The sequence below is a fragment of the Accipiter gentilis genome, chromosome 1 (genome assembly GCF_929443795.1).
Source record: "Accipiter gentilis chromosome 1, bAccGen1.1, whole genome shotgun sequence".
Lineage (NCBI taxonomy): Eukaryota > Metazoa > Chordata > Aves > Accipitriformes > Accipitridae > Astur > Astur gentilis.
Genome location: NC_064880.1, coordinates 8879162 through 8906274, shown reverse-complemented (window position 1 = coordinate 8906274; position 27113 = coordinate 8879162). Strand labels below are relative to the sequence as shown.

Sequence of the window (27113 nt, the reverse complement as noted above, 5' to 3'; positions counted from 1 at the left end):
CCCACTGCCCCCTTCCAGCACCCCCCAGTGCCTTCCCATAGCCCTCCCAGGCCCCCCAGTTGCCTCCCATAGCCCTCCCAGGCCCCCAGTGCCCCCCCATAGCCCTCACAGCTCCCCCAGTCCCCCCCCAGGGAGCCCTGCCACCCCCCCAGTGCAGGCAGGAGAGGGCAGCACCCACCCTCCCAAAGCCAGGCCGGGGGGGGGGGGGCTGGGGGGGAACCCCAAATCCCCGCAGCCGGGCTGGAGCCCCCCAAAGCAGGGGGAGTTTTTTGGTCCCTACTCCCCCCGGGGGGGGGCTCCTGCTGCTCCCTGGGAGCAGGAACTGTCATGGGGGCTCAGCCCCACTCGGGGCTGCTCCCCCCAGCTGCAAACCCACGAGCCCCCCCCTCCAAACCCACGGGGCCCCCCCGCAATCCCTCGAGTGCCCTGCGCAGACCCCCACGAGTCCCCTTCCTAAATCCACAAGCCCCTTTCCCAAATCCTTGGGGTCCTCTCCACGAATCCCCACGGCCCAGGCGCAACTACTTGAGCCCCCTTCGCAAATCCTCGAGTACCACGTGGAAACCCGCAAGCCCCCGTTGCAAACCCAGTAGCCCCCGTTGCAAACCCACAAGCCCCGTTACAAACCCACTGGCCGCATTGCAAAGCCCCAAGCCCCGTGAGGGGCGATTAACGGCCCAAATTTCGGTACCCAAAACCCAAATAACGTCCCCGCCGGGGGCATCGTCCCTGCGGGAAACTGGGGGGGACCTCAGGGGGACAGCACTCAGCCGTGGGGACACGGGCACGGGAGCAAGACCGGCCCGGTGCAGCATCCCTCCGGTACCGGCACCGGACACCCCACGGTGACTCCAGGAAGCACCGGAGACCGGTGCCACCACCCCTCCCCCCCGCCCCGGTTCAGCATCCCGCCGGTACCGGCACCGGGAGGACCCCCGAGTGATCCCACGCAGCGCCGGGGACCGGTGCCGCCACCCCCCCCGGTTCAGCATCCCGCCGGTACCGGTCCCCCCCCCCCCCCGCCCCGGGGCGCATCCGCAGCCCGGGGCGGGGCGCCGGGGTTCCCCCCCCCCTTTCCCCTCCCCTCCCCGTTGCCATGACGACCCCCCTCCCTCCCCTCCCCTCCCCTCCCCTCCCCTCCCCACGTTGCCATGGCGAGCGCGAGCGGCGGCCGCCGTCGCGGCGGGCGCGGGGCTCGCTGGGCGTGTCCGTCGGGGCGGGCGGGGCGCTGATTGGCCGTCTGTCCCACGTGACGCGCGGAGGAATGCAAATGAGTTATGGCATCGGGCCGCCGCGCCGCCGCCTGAGGGAGGAGGGAGCGGCCGCGGGCCCGGCCCCGCCGGTACCGGCACCGGTACCGGGACCCCCCCCCTCCGCCCCCCCGCCCGCCCCCTGGAGGCGCCTGGGCCATGGCCGTGGCCGGCGGGAGCCGTTCCGCCCGGGCCGCAGGTACCGCGCTTTGCCGCCGCTACCGGGCCCCGGCGGCTTTGTCTGGGCCGGGCCGGGGCCGGGGCCGGGGCGGGGGTGGGGGCGAGGAGGGGGAGAGGAGGGGGGGACTGAGGCGGCGGGGGGGGGGGGGGTGGGGGTGGTGAGGGGGGGCCGCGCCGCGCATGCGCCCCGGGACCCGCCGTGCCTCAGTTTACCCAGCCGGGCCCGGCTCAGAGCCCACCAGTGTCCGTGTCCCCCCGCCGTTCCCTGCCCCCACTTTAGACCCCCCCGTTATATCCCAGCCCCACTCGTGTTTTCTGCACCCTCCCCATCATCTTGTGCCCCCCCTCCCCCAGGTTCTGCACCCCCTTATTATCACCTCCCACCCCCCACCATCATGTTTCACTGCTTACTACCACATCTCAGCCCCCCTCTAGAGTTCCCCTCCCATATCCACCCCTCATCTCACACCCCCTTTTCTGATTTTTCACCCCCTTACTATTATTTCCCACCCACCCGCTGTCATACTCCACTACTTACTGTTCTATCTGCCCCCCCATTATATCTGCCCCCCCATTATATCTGCCCCCCCTCTTTTATATCTGCCCCCCCTATTTCATCCCACCCTCACTATGATTTCCCCCCCCCCCCATTATTTTGCACCCCCTTTTGGGGCTCAGCTCAGGGGTTCCAGGTCTGCAGTTTCTCTGTGTGCTGGCTGCGGGACCCCCCAGACCCCCTACCTGTGGTGGGTCCTGCATCACCTGGCAGTGCCAGAATTCTTCCCTTTTATTTTTCATTTTGGGTGGGTTTAATGGTTTTTGGGGGGTTTGCGGGGGTCAGAAGTGGGTTTCCTCTGTCACCTGTGGCTCAAAAGCGAGGTGCCCCCGTCTGACACCCCAAAGTCCACGGGGGGCAGGCAGGTCTTGAACCCATGGAGGCTGGATGGTGGGCTCCCTGCGCCGTGTTCCTCCTGGGAGGATTTTGGCTCTGGATGGACCTGGTGCAGTCCCTTCGTGTCAGTCACTGTGGTGGCCCCGTGTCACCCTGATGCCATCAGGCTCTTCTGGGGGGAAAAAACGGATCCGTGGCCGCTCGGTGGGGAAAAGCTCTTCTTCCCAAAATTCCTCCGGCTCGTGGTGGACATGCCAGTGGGCAGACCTGAGGCTGAGAAGTGTCACGGGCCACACGGAGGAGCGGTGGGGACGTGTGCTGCCACCCCCACGGACACATGCACATCCCACCCCATGCTTTGGGGCAGCGACACCCTCAGGGGACACAACCCCACAGGCCACTGAGGCCGGGGACATCACCACTGCCACGTCCCTTGGGTGCTGTGCTGAGGCTGGAGGTGGTTTGGTGGGGCTGTGCTGCGGCATGGCCACCATGACCACCCACCATGGCCACCAAGGCCACCCGCCATGGCCGCTGTCCATGGTCTGCAGCGCCCCACACTGCTGTCCCTGGTCCTGCCACGGTGGCACCCATCATGGTGGCACCCATCATGGTGGCACCCATCACCCGGCAGCGCAGGGTCTCGGCAGGGACAGGTGTCACGGGCAGGTGACCCGAGGTCCCTTGGTGCACATGGGGCCACCGGAGCACAGTGGCCATGGGTGGCTGTCGGTGACCTTAGAGCCTCACGGCCACCATGGTGACGGTGGTGATGATAGTGCTGCCCGCAACCGCCCCTGTGGCCTCCACAGCACCTGTCCCTCTGTCCCTGTCCTCCTCCCATCTGCCCGTCCTTCGTTCCATTTGTCCGTCCCCTTCCTTCCATCCATTCATCCCTCTTCTTCCTTCTGTCTGTCCATCATTCCCTCCATCCCTTGGTCCCTTCCCTCCTTCCTTCCATCCATCCTTCCGTCTGTCCTTACTTCTGTCCGTTCTTCCTTCCCTCCCTCCTTCCATCCGTTCCTCTTTCCGCCCATCCTTCTGTACATCTCTTTCCTCTGTCCGTCCTTCCCTCCTTTTCCATCCATCCTTCCATCCATCCCTTTCCTCCTCCTGTGGCATTCTGTCCCTCCTTCCATCCTTCCCTTCATGCCTTTCCTACTTCTGTCCATCCTTCTGTCTGTCCTTTCCTGCTTCCATCCCTCCCTCCCTTGGTCTCTCTGCTTCCTTCCATCCCTTTCCTACTTCCTTCTGTTCCGTCTGTCCTATCAGTCCCTCCTGTCCTTTGTTCCTTTCCCACTTCCCTCATTTCCTTCTGTCCATCCGTCCCTTCATCCCTCTCCTCCTCCCATCTGTTCTTCTGTCTGTCCCAGCATCCTTACCTCTGTCTCTCCCTTCCTTCCAGCCACCCATCCTTCTGTCCTTCCCTTTCCCCCGTCATTCTGTCCGTCCCTCCCTCCCATCATCCCTTCCCTACCTCTGTGCATCCTTCTGTCTGTCCTTCCTTCCATCCATCCTCCCTTTCCCTAGCTCCCCCTGCACTGGGGGTTCCTCCCGCCACAGCGCCTCCCTCAGCACCCGGGGCAGGATGGCGGCGCTGGCCCCCTTCGCCCCAGAGGGGCCCCTCTTTGGCGGGGGAGGGTGAACCATGGGGCCTCCCGCCGTCCTTCCTCCATCCTGCCATCCTCCTCCTCCTCCATATCAGGGGAGGGGAGAGTCACGGCCGCAGTCTTCCTGCTCCGAGCCTCGGAGGAGACATTGGGTGCCAACTTTGGATGCCACGGGGTGCCTCCTCTCACTCTTTCTCCCCCACCCCCCGCCCCAGCTCTAGCCTGACCCCCGCCACCTCGCAGCTCCCCGGCAAACCGCCATGGAGAACGAGCAGCTCCCGGCACCTCCGCCCTCCAGCAGTGCCGGCGGCACCGCCACGACACCCAGCAGCACCGGCACCGCCCGCCCGCCCGCTCCCCAGATCTCTGTCTACAGCGGCATCCCCGACCGCCAAACCGTCCAGGTATGATATTTTGGCACGGGGTGGGGGGCTGGAAGTCGGGGGGTGGCGTTTTGGGGTTGCGGTGCAGCCTGGGGACGTGTTTGCACCCCACAAAAAGGTGATCCAGCAAGCGCTGCACCGGCAGCCCAACACGGCAGCGCAGTACCTGCAGCAGATGTACGCGGCGCAGCAGCAGCACCTGATGCTGCAGACGGCCGCACTCCAGCAGCAGCACCTCACCAGTGCCCAACTCCAGAGCCTGGCCGCCGTCCAGCAGGTACGGGACACCACCCCAGGGGCACCCATGGGTGCTGCGATGAGGGACACGGGTGACGCTTGGCTCTTCTCCCCAGGCGAGCCTGGCGGCAAACAGGCAGAGCGGCTCTTCAGGTGGTAACGGCACCCAGCCGGCACCCACGCAGCAACCCACGGTGAGTCCCCTGTCCTCTCCAGCACCCATCCCGCCATTGCCTACCCACCGATCTGGCGCGGCACCCCAGCCTTCTCCTTCTGCCCTGTTGCAGATCAACCTGGCGACGTCACCGGCGGCCGCACAGCTCCTGAACCGGGCGCAGAGCGTCACCCCTGGGGCCTCGGGCATTGCGCAGCAGGCCGTGCTGCTGGGCAACGCCGCCTCACCCGCCCTCACTGCCAGCCAGGCCCAGATGTACCTGCGGGCGCAGATGGTAAAGGGGCCACCGTCATGCCTGGCAGCGCCCTGCCCCATGGCGCTGTGGGGTGGCTGGGATCCGTGGGGTGCTCATCATCCTGCTGTGGGGTGGCCAGGAATTGTGGGGTGCTTGTTGTCCTGCTGTGGGGTGGCTAAGACCCTATAGGGTCCCTGACTCTGTAGGGTGCCCATTGCTCTGCTGTGGGATGTCTGGGACTCATAGGGTGCCTGTCATCATGCAGGGGGTGGCCAGGACCCATGGGGTGCCCGTCACCCAGCTGTGGGGTGTCAGGGACCCATTGGGTGCCTGTCATCCAGCTGTGGGGTGGCCAGGACCCATAGGGTGCCCATGGTCCTGCTGCAGGACACCCAGGACCCTATAGGGACCCTGACCCTGTAGGGTGCCCATTGCTCTGCTGTGGGGTGCCCAGATCTATAGGGTGCCCATCGTCTCACTGCTGTGGGGTGGCTGGGCCCTGTGGGGTGCCCGTTGTCCCACTGTGACGTTCCCAGGAGCTGGGGGGTGCCCTTTGCCTTAGGGGGGGGAGTTGGGACCCTATAAGGTGTCCTCTGCCATGCTGGGGGTGCCCACACCCTATAGAGTGCCTGTCCCCTGCGCCCCTCCTGGCGCTGGAGTGCACCCAAGGGACAGGGAGGGCACTGCCACGCCAGAGGGCTCTGAGGACACGTGTGTCACCCCACCCGCCATCCTGCCTGTGTACCACCCCACAGGGACGTGGGGGACACACGTGGGGTGCCACCCTCTCCCCTGCGCCGCATCGGGGGGCCATGCACCCATTCTCTGTCTCCCCCGCAGCTCATCTTTACGCCTACGGGCCCCGTCAGCGCCGTCCGGCCTGAGAGCCCTGCACCGGCACCACCGCCAGCACCACCACCCGCCCCGCCACCCGCCACCTCCCAGGTGAGCCCCCCAATGCCCTCACCCCCTCAGCCAGTCCCCCCAAATCGCCTCCACACCCTGGGACTCCCCTAACCTGCTGCCGTTGCAGGTGCACAGCCTGGCCCTGCGCCCCACCGGCCCTCACCTCCCTGCCCTGGCCATGAAGCCCCCCGGCGGGCCCCCGCCCCGAGCCGGGCCCCCCCGGGGTCCCCCACCCGACCCCCCGGCCGAGCACCTCAAAAAAGCCGAGGGTCCTGACTCCCGCGCCCACCCCCTGGCCCGCGCTGCCGCCCCCGCTGCTGCCCACCCACTCGTCACCCCAGGTAAGGTGCTGTGCTGTGACGGGGGTACTCATGGGTGCTGGGGGAGTCATGGGGTGAGGCATTCATTCTGAAACCTAACAATGGTTTTCTTGCCTGTACATGGCACCAGCAGCCCCGTATGTGCACTTCAGGGGTGCGTTGCCACTGCCTCGGGTGCTCAGAAAGTTGGGGTGAGGTGAGCAGGGTGGGCACAGCTCTCAGCTGAGCAGCCTGTGGGCCATTCACTCAGACCTAATGGTGGCCCACACTGGTGTTTCCTGTACATTACCTGTGTTTGGGACCTTGTGTGTCCACACACCCCTTCAGGGGCCCTGCCTGGGAGGGTCTTAGTACCTGCAGCACCCACAGAGTCCCAGGGCCTTGTGGGGTGAGCCTTTGCATGGGGCTGGACCAGTGAGGGTGTGGGCCAGGGGACCGACCCCACAGGGTGACAGAGCCTGGGGATGCTGTGCTGGTGTGGCTCCCAAATGGGGGATCCCCACCTGGGACAGCCTGAGCCCAGCTTCCTCCCACACAGCAGCGGGAGCTGGTAAAGTTGGTTGTCAGTAGGCACCACAGTGAACAGATGCTAGAGTGAGGAGCAGCCTCAGGGAGGGGGGAGGATCCTGGAGGTAGGCTCTATTAGGGCTGAGGTGCCGGTGACGAGGGGGGGGTCCCTGTCCCCCATCGTTGTCCCCGCAGCCTACGCCCCGCTGCAGCCCCCCCAGTTCCTGCAGCAGCCACCGAAGCCGATGCAGCCGCAGCCGCAGCAGCAGCAGCAATTTGTCATCCAGCAGCAGCAGCTGGCACCCCGTGGGCAGCCGCCCCCGGGCCCCCCCGCCGCCCCCCAACTCCAACCCCTTCCCCCTGCCAGCCCTGGCCCGGCCCCGCAACCCAAAGCCGGGGTCCCCCAAGGAACTGGGGGTGAGGGCGGCCCCCCCCAACGGCCACCCCGGCTGCCACGCTGCCCCCCCGCAAGTTCCAGCACGCCTCTGCCGTCATCCTGCAGCTGCAGCCCGCCGGCACCACGGTGAGGGGCGTCCCCCCACACCCCCCCAGCACGGTTTGGGGGTGCAGGGGGGGTAGGGATGGGGGGGCTGGTGTGGGAACAGGGGGGGCCTGATCTGCGCACGTGTGTGTGCACGCGCACATGCATGCCTGATCCGTGCACGTCTGCGTGTACCTGATCTGCGCACGTGTGCGCAATCCCTGTGGCTGACGCACAGGCGGTGCACACTTGTGCCGCGTTTGTGCGTGTGCACGCGTGGGCCAGATCCATGCACGAACGCCCCTGATCAGGCGGGGGAGGGGGGGGAATGTGCACGTGCCTGATCCAGGCACATGTGTGCGCTTGAGCCACGTGGGTCTGGTCAGTGCACGCGTGCTTGATCCGCCCCTGTCCCAGCCGTGCACGTGTGTGCACGCTCACACCAGATCCCTGGCACATGCGTGTGCAAACACCTGTGCCAGATCATGCATGTGGCGGGGGGGGGTGTGCGGACGCGCGGGCCTGACAGAGACGTGTGTGCGTGGCACGTGCCCACGCCTGACCCACGTGCTCCCGCCGCCCTCCCCGCATGCTCATCTCGTGCCTCGCACGATCGAAGGCGCGCCTGACCCTCGCGCACCCCTGTCCGTGTGTCCCCCCCCCCCCCCGCTGCCGCAGCCCCCACTGGGGGTCCCCGAGGGCACCCGCCGGGACCCGCCGCCCACCCCAAGGAGCACCGAGAGCCCACCGCCCGCCCCACCGCAGCCCCCCGCCCTCTCGCCACCCGCCGCCCCACCGGGCCCCGACACCCCCGAGGGTGAGCGGCCCCCCACTCACGGTAAGCCCCATGCTGCTCCCCCCCCCCCCCTCCCCCCACTCCACGGGTACCCACTCATGGGGTGGAGCTGACCCTCACCCCAAGCAGGGGGGGCTGCAGCAGGGGGAAAACTGAGGCACGGGTGGGCGTGCGGGGCCTGGGGGGGCTCTGCGGGGGGAGGGGCTGTGCTCTGTAGCGGGGGTTCTGTGAGCCCACGGGTGACAGCGTCGGGTTGGGAGGGGTCGAGCTGAGTGCAGGCGTCCCCCCCTGGCTGGGGGGGGGGGGGGGGGGTGTGTGGGTTTTCCTGCCCCATTGTGTCCGCGGGGGCCGCCCACCCCCACGCGTGGGGAGGGGAGGGGGCACGGGTCCGGCCCTTCCCCGAGACCACGCCCCTCCTCGAAGCCCCGCCCGGCGGCGCGGCTCCACCCCCCCACCCCCCTTCCCGGCGGCGTGGGCGCGCGAGCGCGGCGGCGGCCAATAGGGCCGCAAGGGGCGTGCCCGCCGCCGGGCCCCGCCCTCCCCGCGCAGCAGCAGCCGCCGCCGCCCCGGCCCGGCCCGGCCCCGCCGCCGCCGCCTTTGTCCCCGCTCCGCCACCGCCACCGCCCGCGCCGCCTTTGTCCGCGCCATGGGGCCGCCGAGCCGCTGAGAGCCGCCGGTGAGTGCGGCCCGGCCCCGCCCAAACCCGCCCCGACGACGCTCGGCCTGGTCCGGCCCGGCTCGGCCCGGCGGGGCGGCGGGCGCTGACCTCACTTCCGCATCCGCCCCCCCTTCCCACGCCCCCCACGCCCCCCCCCTTCCCTACCGCCGGTCCCGGCTCCGCAGCCGCGGCCTGGGCGCAGGTAGGGGCGGGGGGAGCCGGCTCCGCCGCCGAACAAAGGTGGCGGGGCCTACCGGGGCCTAGCGAGGCCTGCCGGGGCCTTACCGGCACCTACCGGGCCGTGCGGGGGGTAGATGAGGCCTTATCGGAGCGTACTGGGGGAGATGGGGGCTTACTGGGTTGTATTAGGCCTTGCTGGGGTAGATAGGGCCTTACTGGGGCGTACTGGGCCTTACTGGGGCGTATCGGGTCCTTCCGGCGTAGATCGGGCCTTGCTGGGGCCTTTTTGAGATGTATTGAGGCTCTGCTGGGGCGAACTGGGGGCTTACTGGGCATGTTGGGGGGCTCTTTAGGGCCTGCCGGGGTATTTGGGGGCTGTCTGGGCTCCACCAGGATATTTTGGGGTGCACTGGGGCGTTTGGGGGGGCTCTCTAGGATACAGGAGGGCTCTTCAGGGCTTACTGGGACCCACTGGGCCGCACTGGGAGCGGCGGCAGCTGCTTTTCCGCTCCCCCCGCCCCCCCCGCCCCGCTCTCTTTCCCAAAGCAGCCCAGCTGTATGGTAATACAGGCCCCGGCGTCACCGCCGGCGTCACCGCGTCCCCCGTAACCATCCCTGTCCTTCCCCCCCCACCCCCACCCCCCCCAACCCCCCCCAACCGCAGAGCCGCCCCCCGACCGCCTTCATGCTCAGCCCCAGACCCTCGCCAGCGTTCCCGGCATGACCTCGGGGACCGGGAGCTCTGCCTCCACCGTCGCCGGCGCTGCCCCCCACAATGGTGAGAACAAACCGCCCCAGGCCATCGTGAAACCCCAAATCCTCACCCACGTTATCGAGGGCTTCGTCATCCAGGAAGGGGCAGAACCGTTCCCGGTAACGTATTTCCCCCCCCCCCAAACCTGATCTTTATTTCTCCCTGTGGGGCTGGATTTGGGGGGGGGAGGGATGGGGGGGAAGCACCCACTAGTGTTTTTCTGTCACAGGTGGGGCGCTCCTCATTGCTGGTAGGGAACCTGAAGAAGAAGTATGCGCAGGAGCTGCTGGCTGAGAAACTCCCGCAGCAGGACAACACCACCACCACCGACTCCGAAATGGAGGAACCCTATTTACAAGGTAGCGCCCGGCCCCCCCAAAACGATTTCCTCGCCAAGCAGGGTACGGTAGAGCCCCACCCCCTCCCCCACCACCTTCCCAATTTGGGGGTCCCCCACGGCTGAGCTGGTTGCATTTCTCTCTCTGGGCGTCCCTCCGCGCCCCCCAGAATCCAAAGAAGAGGGGAACCCCCCCAAACTGAAATGCGAGCTCTGCGGCCGCGTCGACTTCGCTTACAAATTCAAGCGCTCCAAGCGCTTCTGCTCCATGGCTTGTGCCAAGAGGTAACCCCCAAAAAACCGCAGCCCCCCCTGCCAGGATCTGGACACCCCCCCCTCCCCGTCCCTCACCCCGTTCCCTCCCCACAGGTACAACGTGGGGTGCACGAAGCGGGTGGGTTTGTTCCACCCCGATCGCAGCAAGCTGCAAAAACCTGGTGGTCCCCCCCACGGCCGCCGTCGGACATGCAAGGGGACGTTACCCACCCTCAGCAAAGACACCAAGAAGCAGGTGAGGGCAGGGGACGGGCAGGATTCGTCCCCAAATTCAGGGCAATGCGTTAACACGGGTGGGCTCTGAGGCCGGTGCTGCTCCGTCCCGCAGCCGCCGGTTTCTCTCCCGCCGGGTTCGGTGCCTCTTTCCGTGACGGCGTCGTTGCAGCTCAACCACAGCCAAGAAGATTCGAGTCGTTGTTCGGATAATTCAAGCTACGAGGAACCGCTCTCCCCCATTTCGGCCAGTTCCTCCACGTCCCGCCGACGGCAGGGCGAGCGCGACCTGGAGTTACGTGAGATGGAACTGCCCGACGTCCACGTCCGGGACCTGGCGAGCATCGGCCATCGCTTCCTCCCCAGCGAGCCCAGCAAATGGAACGTGGAGGACGTCTACGAGTTCATCCGTTCACTGCCAGGTGAGGAGTATTCGGGGACACCCCCACCAATATATTTGGGGTTTGAGGTTGGAGGGGGGGGTTGCTGAGCGTAGCCCCCTCCCTGCAGGCTGCCAGGAGATCGCGGAGGAGTTCAGGGCGCAGGAGATCGACGGGCAGGCACTGCTGCTGCTGAAGGAAGATCATCTCATGAGCACCATGAACATCAAACTGGGGCCGGCCCTCAAGATCTACGCCCGCATCAGCATGCTCAAGGACTCCTAGAGCCGGTTGGGTGGGGGGGGGCACCCATGGGAACCCCGATCCCACACACCCCCCCCCCAACCTTTGCCCAGCTGTGGGGAGGGGGCTATGGGTCAGGGAGGATGGGGAGGGGGGGGGGAAGAGCCACTTCTGAGCACAACCCAGCCCCAGGGCAGCCCCCTCATCTCCCCAGGGGTGTGTATATAGCCCGTAGCTATAGCGTCCCCCCGTATGGGGGGGGTCACCCCCCCCTTCTCCAGCAGGGAGGGGGGGTCCCCATGTCTCCCCCCGTGTCCCCTGTCCCCGTCCCCCCCTCCCCAAAACGGCAGGGCGAAGCAGGACGATTGCCTTAACGTGTGGGCCCCCCCAACTCCCCACCACCCCCGGATGGGATTTGGTATACCAGCCCCGGGGGGGGTGTTAACCTCTGGGGGGGGTGGGGGGGCGGGGGGGGCAGCGTTTTGGGGTGCCTGGGGACAGAGAAGTTGTCACACACACACACACACCCCCCTTCACGTACCCCACGCTGGGTCTGGTTTGGGGGGACCTTAGTAGAAGATGGTGGCGGGGGGGGCCCAGGCAGGTAAGGACCCCACCCCGCCCCTGGCCACCACAGTCTTTTTAAGAAAAGAAAAGAAAAAAAAAAAAGGAAAAAACCACACACAGACCCCCACCCCCTTTTTTTCCTGGTTTTTTTTTTTGTTTGTTTTTAATAAACACCGAAAAAAAAAAAAAATCTTGGTGCCCCCACACACACACACTTTTCCTCCTCTCCCCTGTCATCCCACCTGTTCCTTCCTGGGTAAACTGAGGCAGTGCCTTGGGGGATGTCCCCAGGTGCCACCAAGGGGTGGTGGGATGCTCCGTGGGTGATGGGGACAGGGCTGGTGTCACCTCCCTGGTGTCACTGGGGGTGCCCCTGCTGCCTCCCAGGGGGTGGTGGGCTGAGGTTTCCCCCCCACCCTGTGCCAGCTGCCTCCTTGGAGGAGCCCAGGGTGGAGGCAGGATCCTCCACGCCTGCAGGGTGGCCCCAAAATCCCAGCTCTGGGGACTGCGGGGGGGGGCCCAAACTGTGTGAGATGGGGAGGGGGACAGGAGGGGACACCCACCGTGGTGATGGCATCTGTGGTGAGATGTCCCCAGAGCTGGTACCCATGGGGGCGACGTGTCCTTGGAGCTGGTGCCTGTGGTGAGGTGTCCCTAGAGCTGGTGGCCACGGTGAGGTGTCACTGGAGGTGGCGACACATCCTTGGACCTGGTGCCTGGGGTAAGGAGTCCGCAGAGCTGGTGGCCATGGTGGTGACATGTCCTTGAAGCTGGTGACCGTGGTGGTGAGGTGGCCCCAGGGCTGGTGCCCCCCCCCCCCCCCCCCCCCCCGCTGGTCCCCAGGGGTGTCCCCAGCTCAGGCCATCGCCCCACCACCCCCTGAGATGCTGGTGACCCCCCCTCCTGTGGGGACAACTGCCCTGCTGGCAGGGTGACCCACGGCCCCACCGGGACCGGGCCACCAGCATTGTTGCCACCAGGATGTCCCTGAGGTGGCCCAGAGGAGCCATCGGCTACCAGCCCCTCGCTCACCCGTTTCTACCTTTATTGGTTTTGGTTTTTGTTTTTTTTAACCTCCCACAACAAACACAACAAACCCAGATTTTTATTAAATTTTTTTTTCTTCTGTTTTATTCTTCTTTTTTTTTTCTTTTTTTCTTTTTGGGAAATGGGCACCGGTTTTGGGGGGGTTTCACTCCTTTTCAACACCGTGAACGCTCCCGGCGAGGCCACGGATTTCCACCACCCCCCCCCCACCCCACCCCCTCCGGCTTCTCTGTGAACCACAATGCAAGACAGCGGCGGGGGGGCGGGGGGGAAGGGCTTTTTTTTCTTCATTTTCTTTTTTTTTTTTTTTTTTTTTTTGTTTTTCGCCTTTTTTAATAAGGTAAGAACTAGCTCTAGGGACACGTGGCCTGGATTTCCATCGAGGAAAATAAAAAAAGCCCCAAAACTTGGGGGGGGGGGGGGGGGGGGCAAAGGGCAGGGGGAGGAAGGGGGGGGGGTGTTAAGTGTATAAGAGGCGTATTTACACGGTATTAACATGCTGACAAAAAAGATTACAATATTGAGTATCGTACAACATCGAGGGGGGAAACGAGGAATCGGGTGGGGGAAATAAAAAATAATGAGGGGGGGGGTAAAAATTAATAAACAGAAGGTAAATAAAACACCCTGGCGAAAAAAACCCAAAATAAACGATGAGTTAAGGCTTAAAAAGTGTATAAAAAAAATAACACAGTTAATATCCAAAACCGGAACCAAAGAGTACAGAATATAGATGAGTTTTTTTGTCGCGGCTCTGCGGGGGGGGGGGGGGGAGTGGTGTGACCCCCCCCCCCCCCCCTCCCCGCCTCTATACATGGGTTTATGTACAGGTGCCCGGGGCCGGCAGGCACAAGGCAAAGCGATTCCTCCTCCCACCCCACCCCCCGATGGATTTTTTTGGGGGATCCTGGGAATAGGGGGGGTCAGATACAGCCCCAGAGGGATGCCACTCTGCTTGCTGGCTTCTCCCTCAAAAGGCTCCCCCCCCCCCCCCAAAAAAAAAAAAAGGTTAAAAATAAACCCCAAATGTCCCCAAGGAGGTGGAGGCCAACGCAGTCCCCGGCCCGAGTCCTGTCTGCTCCCGCTGGAGAGTCCGGGGGGGAGGGCGTGGGGCAGGAAGGGGGGTAGAGGTGGCAGGACACCCCCCTCGGCCCCCCCAGCTTCATTTTTTGCTCCATCCACGGTTCGTTTTGGGTCTTATTTCTGTTTTTAGCAGCACCAACTTCTTGGCCAATAAATATATATATATATTTGTATCCAAAAACTGAGGAGGGGGGGGCAGGGACTCACAGGAGGAGGAGAAACCTCCCCTCCCCCTGACCACCCCCCCCCCCCCAAAAAAAAGAAACCAAACCGCAGAGATTCAAAGTGCTCTGAAACCGTCTTTGGGTGTCACCAAACCTGTGGGGACCCGGAGCTGGCGGGGGGGGGGGGGGGGGGCAGGGGGGGACACGGCCCCGGGCACATCCCGCTGGGCTCCCGGCCAGGGCTGGGGTGCTGCGGGTTGGGTTTGCTTCCTCTTCCTTCTCCTCTTCCTCCTCCATGTGGGGGTGTCCTGCTTTCACACACACATCCCCCCCACCACATTTTCCCTCCACCGATGCTGAAGGCGTCCCCGGTTAGATGAGGGAGATCCGTACGGGAATGCCAGGTGACTCCGTCCTCTGCGGTGAATGTTGGCTGACCAGGTGCTCCACCACGGTGTGTTTGGACATGTGCTTCATCAAATAGGTCTCCTGCGGGAGGAGGAGAAGGAAAGCGATAAAGCCGGGGCTGAGGGTGTTTTGGGGTTGGGGGTGTATTCCCAGTGCCCCCCCCGGCTCACCGAGGTATAGGCGCGGCCGCACATGCTGCAGCAGTAGGCCTTGGCGTGCTTGATGGCGTGAGCCGAGAGGTGGATCTGCAGCGAGGCCGAGTCCGTGTACGCCCGGTAGCAGTTGGGGCACTTGTAGGGCTTGTCCTTGTTGTGCTGTCGCTGGTGAGACTGCAGAATTGCGGAGGGGGGCGGCTACGGCAGCAGCTGTACCTGTGCCCTCCCCACCCCGGGGTGGGGGGGGGCTGTCAGGGTTCCTCACCTCCCCCCCCCACACACTCCCTGCCACCGCTGACCCCCGGCGCGCTGACCTGGAGGTTGGAGAGTTGCGTGAAGGCCTTTTCGCAGCCAGGGTGCGGGCACTTGTAGGGTCTGTCGCCGGTGTGGATTCTGGGGGGGGAGGACACACGTCAGGTCACCGTCCCCTCTCCCCACCCCCCCACCAGGTGCCAGCCCCAGAGCCCCCCGCCAGGGACCAGCACTGTCCCCACACCACGTGGAGAGGGGTCACGCCAGGGATGGGGACCGCAGCGGCCACGGCGACGTCAGTGCCTCCCAGTGGGGCATGGGGGGCAGGGGGGGCAGATGTGGGGCTGGGAGCCAAGAGGTTTGGAGATGATGGTGTTGGAGATCATGACCATGATGGGGTCGATGAAGACAGTGGAGCTGATGAGCGTGGTGGGGAAGATGAAGGCAGTCAGGACGGTAAGTGTGGCGGGGACAGATGAGCGTGGCGGGGATGAAGAAGGTGGTGGGGACAATGAGCGCAGTGGAGATGGATGAGCGTGGTGGGGACAATAAAGGTGCTGGAGATGATGAGCTCAGTGGGGATAATGAAGGTGCTGGAGATGACAAGCATGCTGGGGTCAAGGAAGGCAGTGGGGACTTATTGGTGTGGTGGGGATGATGAGCATGGTGGGCTCAATAATGAAGGCAGTGGAGATCATGAGCATGGTGGGGTCAATGAAGGTGGTGGAGACAAGGTGCTGCAGATGATGGGCGTGGTGGGCATGAAGGCAGTGGGGATGGTAAAGTGTGGCAGGGATGGATGAGCATGGCAGGGATGAAGAAGGTGGTGGGGACAATAAGTGCAGTGGAGATGGATGAGTGTGGTGGGGACAATAAAGGTGAAGGAGGTGCTGGAGATGAGTGTGGTGGGGACAATGAAGGCAGTGGGGACTGATTGGCACGGTGCGGACAGATTGGTGTGGTGGGGATGATAAACATGGTGGGGCTGGATGAGCATTGTGGGCTCAGTGAAGGCAGTGGAGATCATGAACATGGTGGGGTTGATGAAGGTGGTGGAGATGAGCGTGGTGGGGTCAATGAAGGCAGTGGGGACTGATTGGCACGGTCAAGACAGACTGGCATGGTGGGAATGATGAGTATGGTGGGCTCAAGGAAGGTAGCAGAGATAAGTGTGGTGGAGTCAATGAAGGTGCTGGAGACGAGGTGCTGGTGATGATGGGCATGGTGGGGATGACAAAGGCAGTAGGGACAATGAGCGTGGCTGGGACAGATGAGCATGGCAGGGATGAAGAAGGTGATGGGGACAATAAAGGTGCAGGAGATGACTGGATGACATTTGGACTCAATGAGCTTAAAGGTCTTTTCCAACCTAAATGATTCTATGATTCTGTGACGAGTATGGTGGGGTCAATGAAGGTGCTGGCGATGATGAGCATGGTGGGGTTGATAAAGGTGGTGAAGATGATGACTATGGTGGGGTTGATGAAGGCAGTGGGGATGTATTGGCATGGTGGGACAGACGAGCATGGTGGGGATGATGAAGGTGCCGGAGACGATGAGCGTGGTGGGGATGAATGAGCATGGTGGGGACAATGAGCATAGCGTGAGATATGCTGGGTGGACGCCCCACCACCCTCTAAGGGAAGATGGGGCTGAAGGGCCTCCCCGCAGTCTCCCGGAGCCCTCCCCAGCCCCAGCCATGTCCTCACCTGGTGTGCTGCTGGAGGTGGGACAGCTGGCGGAAGGACTTCTCGCAGTAGGAGCAGTGGTAGGGTTTGACACCCAGATGGATGCGCAGGTGCTGGGCCAGGTATGAGGCATTGGCGAAGGATTTGGAGCAATGGGGGCACTTGTGGGGCTTGGCCTCTGTGTGCGACTTGGAGTGGATCTGCATCTCCGACTTGGTGAAGAACGTCAAGGGGCAGACCTTACACCTAGAGAGGGTGGGGGGAGAACCCCGCAGGGACCGGGCTGGGGCTGGGGGGGGACACCCCACCATCACCCTGGCCTCCCGAGCAGGTGCGTGAGTGCCTACCTGTACGTCTTTCCCTCTTTGGCGGTCTCCCCTGAGGCCAGGATGGGATAGGGCACCACCAGAACCGGCGGTCCCGAGGGATTTTCCGCTTTGATCTTCTTACGGCCTCGTTCTGCCTTGGGTGCCCCCAGCAAGCCGTGGCCCTGGATTGTCTTTATGGAGTCGAGGAGGGGAGGGCTGGTGATTCCTGAGATTAGGGTGGGTGAGGAGGCGATGAGGCGGCTCTGGCTGGTGGAGGTGGGAGTCGATGGGGTGGTGGTCCCTGTCCCCGTGCTGGATTCGGAGGTGCTGACCGCTGGCGCACGGGAAGCCAGCCCCAACCCTGGTGGGCAAAGAAAAGGAGGGACGTTAATTTTAAAGGGGTCTACCCTCCCCTCTTCTCTCACAGTAAGATCCTAAATTGGGGGAGCCCTCCCCAAAACGTCCATGGCACTGCCAGGAGCTGCTAACTGCCCCCCGCCTCACCTCCCGCTCCCTGTGACAGTACCTGTGACCGTGCTGGTGGCCGGTCGGGCGTGCAGGGCCACGTCGGGCTGGGGGACGGCTTGAGGGTGGAGACCTGGGACCTGCTGCAGTTTAGGGAGGGACATGATGGACTGGCTGCTTTCGGCGGGCGAGGGGGGCACCAGGAGGGGCTGCTGGGAGGCCACGGAGGTGGGGGGCAAGTGTGGGGGTCGGATCTTCTCCGCCATCAACTGTTCCTTGATTTTGTTGATCAGGACCAGGTTGTCCAGCTGGTGGAGGGAGGGGAAGAGAAGGCAGCAAAGAGGTGGGTCAGGGGCAGAGGAGCCAGCACCCGCAGCCTCCCCCTGGAGCATCCCCCACGTCCATCTGTCCTCCGTTTTCCCAAAAACCCCACTGTCCTGGTGCCAGGGAGGGGGGGTCCTACCTGGCTGGGCATGGTGGGGGGGGGCGGCCAGAAGTAGGGGTTGTTGAAGCGAGGCTCCGCCATCCTGCAGGGAGAGAGGGGGGGTGGGTTAGGGGGTGGCACCAGCCACCACAGAGACACCCCCCCGCCTCCCCTTGGGGCTCAAACCCCACTGATACCACCATCCTCCCAAAAAGCAATACCCAGGCTCTAAAAGAGGGCAGGGAGCAGGCAGGGAGCAGGCAGGGCCAGGGAACCTCCCAAGCATCTTCCCAGCTGAAAATTCCTGCAGGATCAGGGTGACGCTGAGCACCTCAAAGACCCCAAAACACCAACGAGGATGCAGGATGCAACTGGGGCGGGGGGGGGGGGGGGGGGGGGGGGGCAGGATTTGCAGAAAAAAAAACCCCACAAGTCTCCCAAGCCCTGGAGGTATCTCCAGGAGGGATTACAGAGGCGGACGGGATGCTGCCGCGGGAGCGAGGGTGAGCACGACGACGGCACATCAAATCCAAAGCCAACCCTGGCTGTATCCCACCCCGTCCCCTGAAAAAAGCCACCCCCAATCCCAAGTGAAGTGACCTATGATGTCGGCAGGCAGCTCGGCAGGAAAACCCGGCTGCAGCAGGGCCGGGAGATTTATAGAGACACTTAAACACGTTGGGAAAATTAATTCTAAATCCATCTTTGGGTAATAGAAAACATCTGAAAGGGGGACGGCAAGAAAACGACAGCAGCATAACGGCCGGGCGTAAACAGGCATCGCCGCGCCGGCAAACCTCGTTACGGGGGTGTTTAAGGGTAAAGTGTATAAGGGACCCTGGTGGAATGTATCGGAGAGGTCCCCGAGGAGCTCCCGTCTGTAATATAAACCAGGCCACAGCTGGGATCCTGAGAGAAACTAGACCAGTGCCTCCAGCAAACCATGTCCCCAAAAGCCTTCGGGGCGGTGGGATGTGGGGGCAAGGTGCCTACAGCAGAGCACTGGCGGCTGGGGAAACTGAGGCAAGAGAGCCCCGGGTCACAGCTGCGCGGAGCCAGCCACAGTCCTGTGTTTGCTGAACAGGCAGCCTCCTCTGAACCGTGCCGGTGTCACCCGGGAGCATCCCTGCTCCCACAAAAAAAGCAGCCTGGGGGTGGGATGGGACGATGAGCTTTCCTCCTCCTCTTCATCACACTCACTCGCTGCCTCTCGGTTTAAATCAGACTCTGAACTCTCTGAAGGTGGGTGGGCAGCACCCAGCAAAAGCTCCTGGTTCCACCGGGGACTTAGCACCCATACGGCCACTCCAGCCTGAGAAAGAGCCACAGGCTGAACCCCTCCGGGTTCATTTTGGGGGGGAAACTGAGGCACAGAGCGAGGGACAGCCTGACCCTCGCAATACGGAGCAGCGCGGCACAGGACAAGGCGCATATTCGGGGCAACTCAGACCGACGTGCCAGTGGCTGTAGGCAGCACCAAGCAACAGGAGCCATTTCACATGGCAGACCCCAACGCCGCAGCCAGGCCAGGAGACCACCCAGACACTGAGGATCCTGACCAGCTTCGGAAACTCCCCTTCCCTGCCTCGAACCATGCCACGTCACCTCCCAGCTGCCCATGCACCAAATTTTGGCTTTTTCAAGGGAAACTGGACCCCGGATTCTCACAATATCCCCAGGCATGATTTTCCCCTGCGTTTTCTCTCCATCCACCATATTTACCCCCCTCTCTGCGGCACAGGCAGGCGAAAGGCAGAGCCGGGAGTCCTGCTCCATGCCACGCCTGTGCGGACAGAAAGGGAAATTGCTGGGGCTATTAAATGCACTTTCCCATACGCGTACACACCCGCCACCGGCTATTTTATATAGCTTATATATGTACCTGCAAGCCACCCACGTTGTGAGTTTACCCACCAGCTACATATATATATATATATAAGACCGCTCGGGATGATGAACATGGGATGGGGGGCTCCGGGATGATGGCACGAGGGGCCAGTGCACTGGGAGACGGGGCCAGAAGAGGAGGTAGTGGCAGGGAAAAGCCCTCATGATGGAGGCAGGCAGGAAAGCGGGCAGCAAGCAGACAGAGAAGTACAGGCAGGAGGGCTCCGGGTCCCCCCCTGAGGTGGCCAAGGACCCCGGCACAAACCCCACTGCCCCAGCTCAGCTGGCAGCAGCCCTGTGGCGTGGGAAAACAGGAAGCTGGAGCTTTGATTAGAAAAGGGTTTTTTGGAGCTGCTCCCCCATCACAGCAGGTGCTCTGCGACCTCCATCCTTCCCGTCTATCTGTCCATCCATCCATCAGTCCTTCTCCCTGTCCCAGTAGCGTGCCAGGCTCCACTGGAGCCATTGGTGGCACCAAGAAGGATTGAAACCACCAGCATGACTGCCAAACCATCCCCGGGACACGGCATGAAGGGCATTTTGGGGAGGAAAGAGCAAATATCCTTTGTATCTCCCTCCCCCTGCCTCCACCTGAGGAGGTTTTATTAAATAAAATTATAAATTATTTGCAATACCACTGCACCCGGAGCTTGATGAACCTGCCCAGAATAAAGAGGAAAGAAATGGTTGGCGTGCCCCAAAAAAATCCCTGTTCCTGTCCCGATTTAACGTTACAAATTGTGCGGTATTTTATAGGGAGCAGAGGGAGCGGCTTCCCCCTCTCCCAGGGCTGGGATAGCTGGGGGAGGGAACGGGAGGGGATATAAAGCAGATGGAAAAAAAAAATATATATAAAAAGTCCCTTTTTCTATATTCTCAGCTAACTATGAAAAATGGAAGCTGACATGCAGCAAAGAAAAAAAAAAGAAGAAAATCCATTAAAATGGAAATTATGAAGGGTGGGGAATGCTGCAGCGCGTCTCCCCCTGGCTCTGCGGGACCCAGCTCTGCAGGGCAGGGGGGGCAAAGGGGGCATGTTAGGACTCTCCGTGCCCCCCAAATTTTGGCCAGGCAGGGGGGAACACCCCCCCCCAGGTAACAGATCTCCAGCGGCACAGGCTCCTGTGGTCCAAACCACAGGGTGGGAGAGCCCTGGCATCCTCCACAGGCACCGGATTTGGCCAACTCTTGCTGAGGGGATGCCGAAGGTTGTCCCGGGGGACAAGTGTGGGTGCAAAAAGCATTGCAGCTGCCCAAGCAGGCACGGCTGGAGGAGAAGGATGTTGGAAGAGCAAACAGGAAGATGCGCGGAGCCCCAAAACCAGGGGCTGAACCCTGAATTCCCACAGAACGGCGCGGTACCCGGCATCGCCGCTCAACTGGGCGAAGGGGGGAAGCGGCAGCATCTCAGGCGACCCTAAAAAGACACAAAAATCATCCCCTCCGCACCCACGGGGAAGGAAGAGAGCGTGAGAAGCCGGCAAGCCAGGGCGAGGGGGGATGCCGAAGGGGAAAGGGGTGCGGCGGCGGCAGCGAGGGGTCGGTGGTGGCGAGATATGGTCAGACGCCGGTGTTTTGGTACTCACAGGCTGGCCTCAGAAGCCAGGTGGCCGCAGCTGCCTGGGGAGACGTGTCGATGAGGCTCCAGATTGATGGGAGGTAGATGATGGCACGGGTGGGCACGAGCTCACTAGAGCCTTCCAACTTCCTACCCAACTGCCGCTAAGTCAAGCTACAGTTCTCTAGGGAACGCCTCTACCTTGGCAGCCCTCTCTGTCTCGCCTTCGCTGAAATAAAAAGAAACAAGAGATTTCTTTTCACGGCACCGCCAAAAGAAAGGGGGCAGCTCCCGGGTACCGGCAACCCTGAGGACGGTGAACGATCACCGACCCAGTACAGCCAGCAAACGGGGTGAGTGGGAGGCGAGGGGAGGGATGTGGGGTGACCAGAGCGGTGGTCGGAGTGCCTAAACATGCCCAGGACCGAGTGAGAAGCTGAGCCCTTGGTGTCCCCAACCGCAGTGTCCTGTCCCCGAGGGTCCCGGCAAGAGCATCGGGGCAGAGATCCCCCCTCCCCATGCCAAGCGGCGAGCGCAGGAAAGCTGATGGCGGCCCGAGACGGCGCAGTGGGTGACAGCCAAGCAGAGTGGAGGTCCCCTGTGTGTTAACCCCCCCACACAAATGCCAGCACGCCCTCACCACCATGGGACAGACGGGGGACAGTGATGCTGGCGTAGCCATGTCCCTGCCACCTCCCGTGGCTGGGCGAGGGCAGAACCCAGCTCTGCCCTGCACCATGCCTCAGTTTCCCCCCAAAACACAAGGCCACAGCCCCTCTCCCCCCACAAGGGCAGACTTCCCCCCCATGTGCAAGCGGGGTTTGCCTGGAGCAGGAGGGTTTTTCCAGGGAAAGCAAGTGCCCCTCAAAAACCCCATCCCAGAGCCGCCGAGGTGGGAAGCGGCATCCGGCACCATCCCGCTTCCATCCTTGGGGAACCGGCATCCCTCCCCACTCAGATTGTCCTCATCCGGGAGGGATTTACCCCAAAGCAGAGGTGGCAGAAGGCAGGCGAGGCCAGGGAAGCAGGAACGACAGGCGAGACCCGAAATCCCCATCGCTCGGGGAGGGGGGGCAGACTGCGCGCCAGAAGAATTCACCCAAGATGGAACCAATTAAACCCCACGTTTCCGCCCCCCGAAGGGCCGTTAACTGGTGTTTCTCCTTCGGATTTTCAGCAAAACCAACCCAAATGAGCCCTGGCATAAACCCCATCCTGGTATGGGGGTCCCTGCATGGGAAAGGGGGTGCAAGGGCAGAAGGACAAGGAGCCAAGTACCGGCATGAAGAAAAAAGGGGAGGCAAAGCCACGCTGGGGACCACCGAGTTGTGCCCCCCACCCCAAGGATGAAGGAGGGGGGAACCAGGGAGGCAACGCTGCCAAAAGATGGGGGCCGAGGCGGCACAACCCCAAATCCTCAGGGTCAAAACACCATCCGTCCAGCCCATCACTGATGGGACCTACTGAAGGGGACACGGGGACAGCCCACAGGGAAACCCGGCACCTGTGGGGTGACGCTCGCACCAAACATGGGGCCCATGTCCCCCAGAAATCACACCATTCCCCAGAGCAGGGGTTGGGTTACCTGCTCCCCCAAGACCCCCAAATACACCCACCCCCCCTAAAAGAGACCAGCTGGGCACTCCACAAGGCAAAGCTGGCACCCGCAAACCAGCCAGCTCAGGGTGCAACCAGCCACCCCATGGTAGCAAGGGGGCGCATGGAGAGCACCCACAGGTGACGCTGCATGCCGGCGGGTGGGGAAACCAAGGCACGGGTGGCTTAGCAGGGGTTCGCCCTGAGGACGTAGTGAGCACGCACCGAATCCAACATGCACTTGTCATGACATCGCACCCGCCGACCAAAAATCCGCATTTTTTTAAGGGGAAAATAAATAAGGGGGGGGAGGTTCGAGGGAGAAAAAGATTATTTTACACACATAAATACACGTATCTTAAAATGGAAATTTCAAATGGTCACACTTACGCCATGAGCGGGATCCCCTCTGCCACTGGATTCAGTCCCTTCCCCACAGAGGGTGTGGGCAGGTGGCCCCCTGCACCTCCCAAAATCCCCCAGGGAGGGCCAGAATCTGCCCCCACTTATATATAAATACTTATATGCACATGATAATACCTATATTATTATGTGCATATATATATTATATTTATATGCATATATATAATTTTGTGCATACACATATTAAACATAAATACACTAATTTACACTGTAAAAATATATATATATATACAGGGGTTTTTTTCTCCGGTCCCCTCAATAAAGCCGGCATGCCCACCTCTGCGAGTACTGGCGTTGCTTCCCCTTATCCGCGTCCATCTCCAGCTCTAGCTGAGACCGGGTGCTGCACGCGGGGCGTTTTTCTACGGGGGGACAAGGAGGACAACTTCACACACCCCGAACCCACCGCCAGCCCCCGGCGCGCGAGATCCCAGAGCGGAGGAACAAAAGCGAAGCGGCTCCGACCTACCCGACCCGTGGGAACGTGGGGTTTTTCCTGAAAATAGAGAGAGAAAAAAAAAAAAGAAAAAAAAAAAGCAATGTTTTGTTTTGTTTTTTTTAGCCCAGCTCACCCCCAAGCTGCCTGCAAAGCTGAGGGATGGGGAACTGGCTGGAAAATCGGGGTTGAAATCCATCCCCTCGCCCCAGACCCTCCGCCTCTCGGCAAATTGCACGCCGGGAGGAACCGAAAACTTTTTTACCTCTCTGCTAAAATATCACTTTATAATCTCAAAGGCCTCGGGCTCAAAGCCGCTATCGCCCGCTCCATCCTCCCCGGATTAAAAAACCCGGCTGATGTCCCACGGACCGCGGGGCCGGGTGAGGGGAAAAAAAAAAAAAAAAAAAAAAAAAAAAAAAAAAAAAAAAAAAGAGCATCCTCCAACCTTGCAGGGTATTTGCTGGAGAAAAAGAAACAAAATCGGCAAATTAGTCATTCCTGGGTTAAAACGCATCTTCGTCCGGCTTCGCCACGACCACGCCGGCTCTAAGCTCCCCCCCGGGCCCCCGACGTGGCCGGGAGATTATGGATGTATAAATAGTATATGGCTAAATATACGTCCAGGCAGACAGACAGACCTCTCTAAGCACCGCCACGGAAATTTGGGTCCCTCGCTAAGGCTGCCGCATTCCTGCCAAAGCGCGATGCAAAAATATTCCCCCGTTAGACCTTCCAGCCAGCGAGACCACTTTCTAGACAAAACCGGTTAATGCGGAAAGAGAGGAAAGGAAGAAAAAGGGGGGGGGGGGGGAGGAATGAAAATTATAATAATAATAATAACCACCCCCCCCGCGCTTCTTCCGCCACCCCCTGTGTTAAGAAAAAAGCCATGAATAAATAAAGCAAATGCCAACCCCCCCAACATGCAACATCCACAAAAATAGGTACGTTCGGCTGCAATTAACTTTTCCATTAGACCATCCAGAGGGAGAGAAAAAGACAAAATCCAGTAAAACGGGTATTTTCCTGGATGTCCCCCTCCTTTTTCCCCCTTCCCCCCCCCTTTTCCTTCTTCTTCCTCCTCGGCGAAGTGGGGGGGGGGGTGGGGGTGGTAAAAATAAAATAGTAATAATAATAAAAAAAGAGGTGGAAAAAGGCGAAGTTTGGCGTTAAGTGAAGTTGAAATCCTCGACCTGGGAGGGGAGATGATGGGGGGGGTGGCCTTTTTTTTTTTTTTTTTTTTCCCCAGACAAAAAGGCCGGGGGATGGGGATGGAAGGGGGAGTTTGGGGGGGGGGGGGGGTTGGCCCGGCCGGGAGCTTCCCCCCCCCCTTCATCCGCCGCCTCTCCCACATTCTCAGACGGTTTTATTAAAATTCGCAGACAAAAGGAAAACAAAAATGGCAGCCCCGGCTTATTTTTAAAACGCTAGGACGGGGACGCCATATTCTGCAGATCTGCGAGGAGGGGAAGGGGGGGGGTGAGGAAAAAAAAATGTAAAAAAAAAAAAAGAATAAAAAATAATTTAAATAATTAAAAAAACCCAAAACCCAAAACGCAGCGCGGGGGGGGGGGGGGGGGGGGGGGGGTGCGGCCGTGTCGTCGTCCCCCCCCCGCGCGTACCCGGGGTGAAGGGGGGGGGTTTGCGGGAGGGGGTTGAGGTGTTTTGGAGGGATGGATGGGGGGGGGGGGGAGAAGGGGGGGGAAGGAAGGGAAGAGGGGGAAAAAAAGGGGGGGGGGGGGAGTAAAAAAAAAAAAGACACTTCCTATACCAACAGCCATGCTGCCCCCGCCGCGTCCCGCCGGCTCCGCCGCACGGAGGAAGATGGGCGCCCCGCGCCGCCCGCCCGCCCCCGCGCCCGCCCCCGCCACCGCCCGCCCAGCCCCGGGACGCGGCGGGCCCGGCCGCCGGCGCCGCCTTCAACCCCCCCCCCGCCTCGTTAGCCGGTGGGGGGGGGAACGGACGGGGAGGTTCGGGGGGGTCCTACGGGGCACTGGGTCCTCAGGTCCTCCGCGGTCTCCCCCCAAATCTCCTCAAAGGGGCCCCCCCCCAGATCTCCTCAGCCTTCCCAGGTCTCCTCAGACCCCCCCGTTCTCCTCAGCCCTCCCTGGATCCCCTCAGCCCCCCCGGATCCCCTCAGCTCCCTCAGTTCTCCTCGCCCCCCCCCCCCATCTTTTCAGCACTCCCAGGTCTCCTCAGCCCCCCGATTCCCCTCAGCCTCCCCAATTCTTCTCAGCCCCCTAGCATCCCCTCAGCATCCCGATTCCCCATTGCCTCCCCAATTCTCCTCGGTCCCCCCGGATCCCCTCAGCTCCCTCAGTTCTCCTCGGCCCCCCCATCTCTTCAGCACTCCCAGGTCTCCTCAGCCCCCCGATTCCCCTCAGCTCCCCGATTCTCCTCAGCCCCCCCCCCAGTTCTTCTCAGCCCCCTTGGATCCCCTCAGCCTCCCCTGATTCCCCATAGCCTCCTCAATTCTCCTCAGCCCCCCCGGATCCGGATCCGCTCAGCTCCCTCAGTTCTCCTCACCCCTCCCCCAGTCTCTTCAGCACTCCCAGGTCTCCTCAGCCCCCCCAATTCTTCTCAGCCCCCTTGGATCCACTCAGCCCCCCCCCGATTCCCCACAGCCCCCGAATTCTCCTCAGCCCCCCTGGATCCCCTCAGCCCCCCCAATTCTCCTCAGACCCAATGCACCCTCAGCCCTTCTCTCTGCCTCATTAGCCCCATAGCCCCCCTCAGGGTGTCACCCGCCACTTTGCGCCCCCCCCCAGCCCCTTTGTGGGTCTCTGCAGCCCCCCTCGGGGACTCTGGCCCCCCCCCCCCCCAGTCCTCCCAGTACCTCTTCGGTTCCCCAAGGGTCCCCCCCAGTTCCCTGGGGGCTCCCCAGCCCCTCTCAGGGTCTCCCTCCCATCTCAGGGTCTCCCCATCCCCTCTGTGTGTCTCTGCAGCCCCCCAGGGTCTCCCCAGACCCCTCAGCTTTGGCAGCCCCTTGGGCCTCCCTGTTTGTTTTCTCCTCCCCACATCCCTTTTGGGGATAATCCCTTTTTTTAAAAAAAGTAAATTTATTTCTCTGGTTTTTTATCATTTTATCCATGTGTCCCCCATCTCAGCCCCATGCCCCAAATCAGCAGATACAGCCCATAGGGGAAGGAAATGGGGGGGCAAATCCCACCTGGTTCCCCTCCTTCTTCCCCAAGGTCCAGGGGATGATGGTGTTTCTGCGTTTCCAATTTAAAAATAATGAAAAAAAAAAACCAAAGCGGGATTTTTTTCACGCTTTCCCAAAATGCTCCATCACGGAGGGTGATGGAGAGGAGAGGGATGCCCTGAACGGGCAGAACCATAATTAACAAATCCAACGATGCCTCCAACAGAGAGGTGGGGAATGGGGAAGGGCCAGGGATGGAATGGGATGGGATGAGCTTCCAAGAGGTCTCTACCAAGGTGTGGGCGTCCATCTGCAGCTGCCCTGAACGTCTTGTGGTTTGGGATGAGCTTCCAAGAGGTCCCCACCAAGGTGTAGGCATCCATCTGCAGCTGCCCTGGGTGAGTAGAGGGGCATGAAGAGTCTGGGGAAGGTCCCGGCCAAGGTGATGGTGCTGGGGCAGAGGTGCTGTCACCTGCCCCACCCAGTGACCT

At 61.9% G+C, this 27113-nt stretch overlaps 3 protein-coding genes across 13 annotated transcripts in view; 1 reads left to right on the top strand and 2 right to left on the bottom strand.

The window, feature by feature from the left end:
- The window catches only part of SLC2A1 (solute carrier family 2 member 1), a 42856-nt gene extending 41341 nt beyond the window's left edge, over window positions 1-1515 (bottom strand). The window contains exon 1 of the mRNA XM_049793150.1: window positions 1498-1515. The gene's annotated coding sequence lies outside the window, so the exon portion shown is untranslated. The remainder of the gene's footprint in view (window positions 1-1497) is intronic.
- Window positions 1272-11608, top strand: PHC2 (polyhomeotic homolog 2). The gene is given in 17 exon segments (XM_049792998.1): window positions 1272-1449; window positions 4148-4336; window positions 4434-4592; window positions 4669-4746; window positions 4840-5001; window positions 5803-5907; window positions 5996-6209; window positions 6891-7120; window positions 7122-7157; window positions 7159-7218; window positions 7855-8014; window positions 9475-9683; window positions 9794-9923; window positions 10072-10186; window positions 10271-10412; window positions 10506-10812; window positions 10901-11608. Coding segments are annotated over 16 exon segments (2406 nt in total). The 5' UTR covers window positions 1272-1449; window positions 4148-4192; the 3' UTR covers window positions 11056-11608.
- A 312-nt stretch (window positions 11609-11920) lies between these two features.
- ZNF362 (zinc finger protein 362) lies at window positions 11921-25316 on the bottom strand. Of its 11 annotated transcripts, none has more exons than XM_049793863.1 (11): window positions 23740-24107; window positions 23508-23534; window positions 23316-23400; window positions 21048-21248; window positions 17614-17677; window positions 17212-17458; window positions 16725-17046; window positions 16399-16623; window positions 14752-14830; window positions 14453-14611; window positions 11921-14363 (listed from the first exon to the last, which is right to left on the bottom strand). In XM_049793863.1, the coding sequence occupies exons 5-11, from the start codon at window positions 17674-17676 to the stop codon at window positions 14247-14249; spliced, it is 1212 nt and encodes a 403-aa protein (XP_049649820.1). In that variant the 5' UTR covers window position 17677; window positions 21048-21248; window positions 23316-23400; window positions 23508-23534; window positions 23740-24107; the 3' UTR covers window positions 11921-14246. The 11 variants fall into 11 exon arrangements, with proteins under 11 accessions (XP_049649820.1, XP_049650006.1, XP_049649412.1 ...); XM_049794049.1 differs by having other exon boundaries at window positions 21048-21243; XM_049793455.1 differs by lacking the exons at window positions 21048-21248; window positions 23740-24107 and adding an exon at window positions 25249-25316.
- Window positions 25317-27113: the final 1797 nt, after the last annotated feature.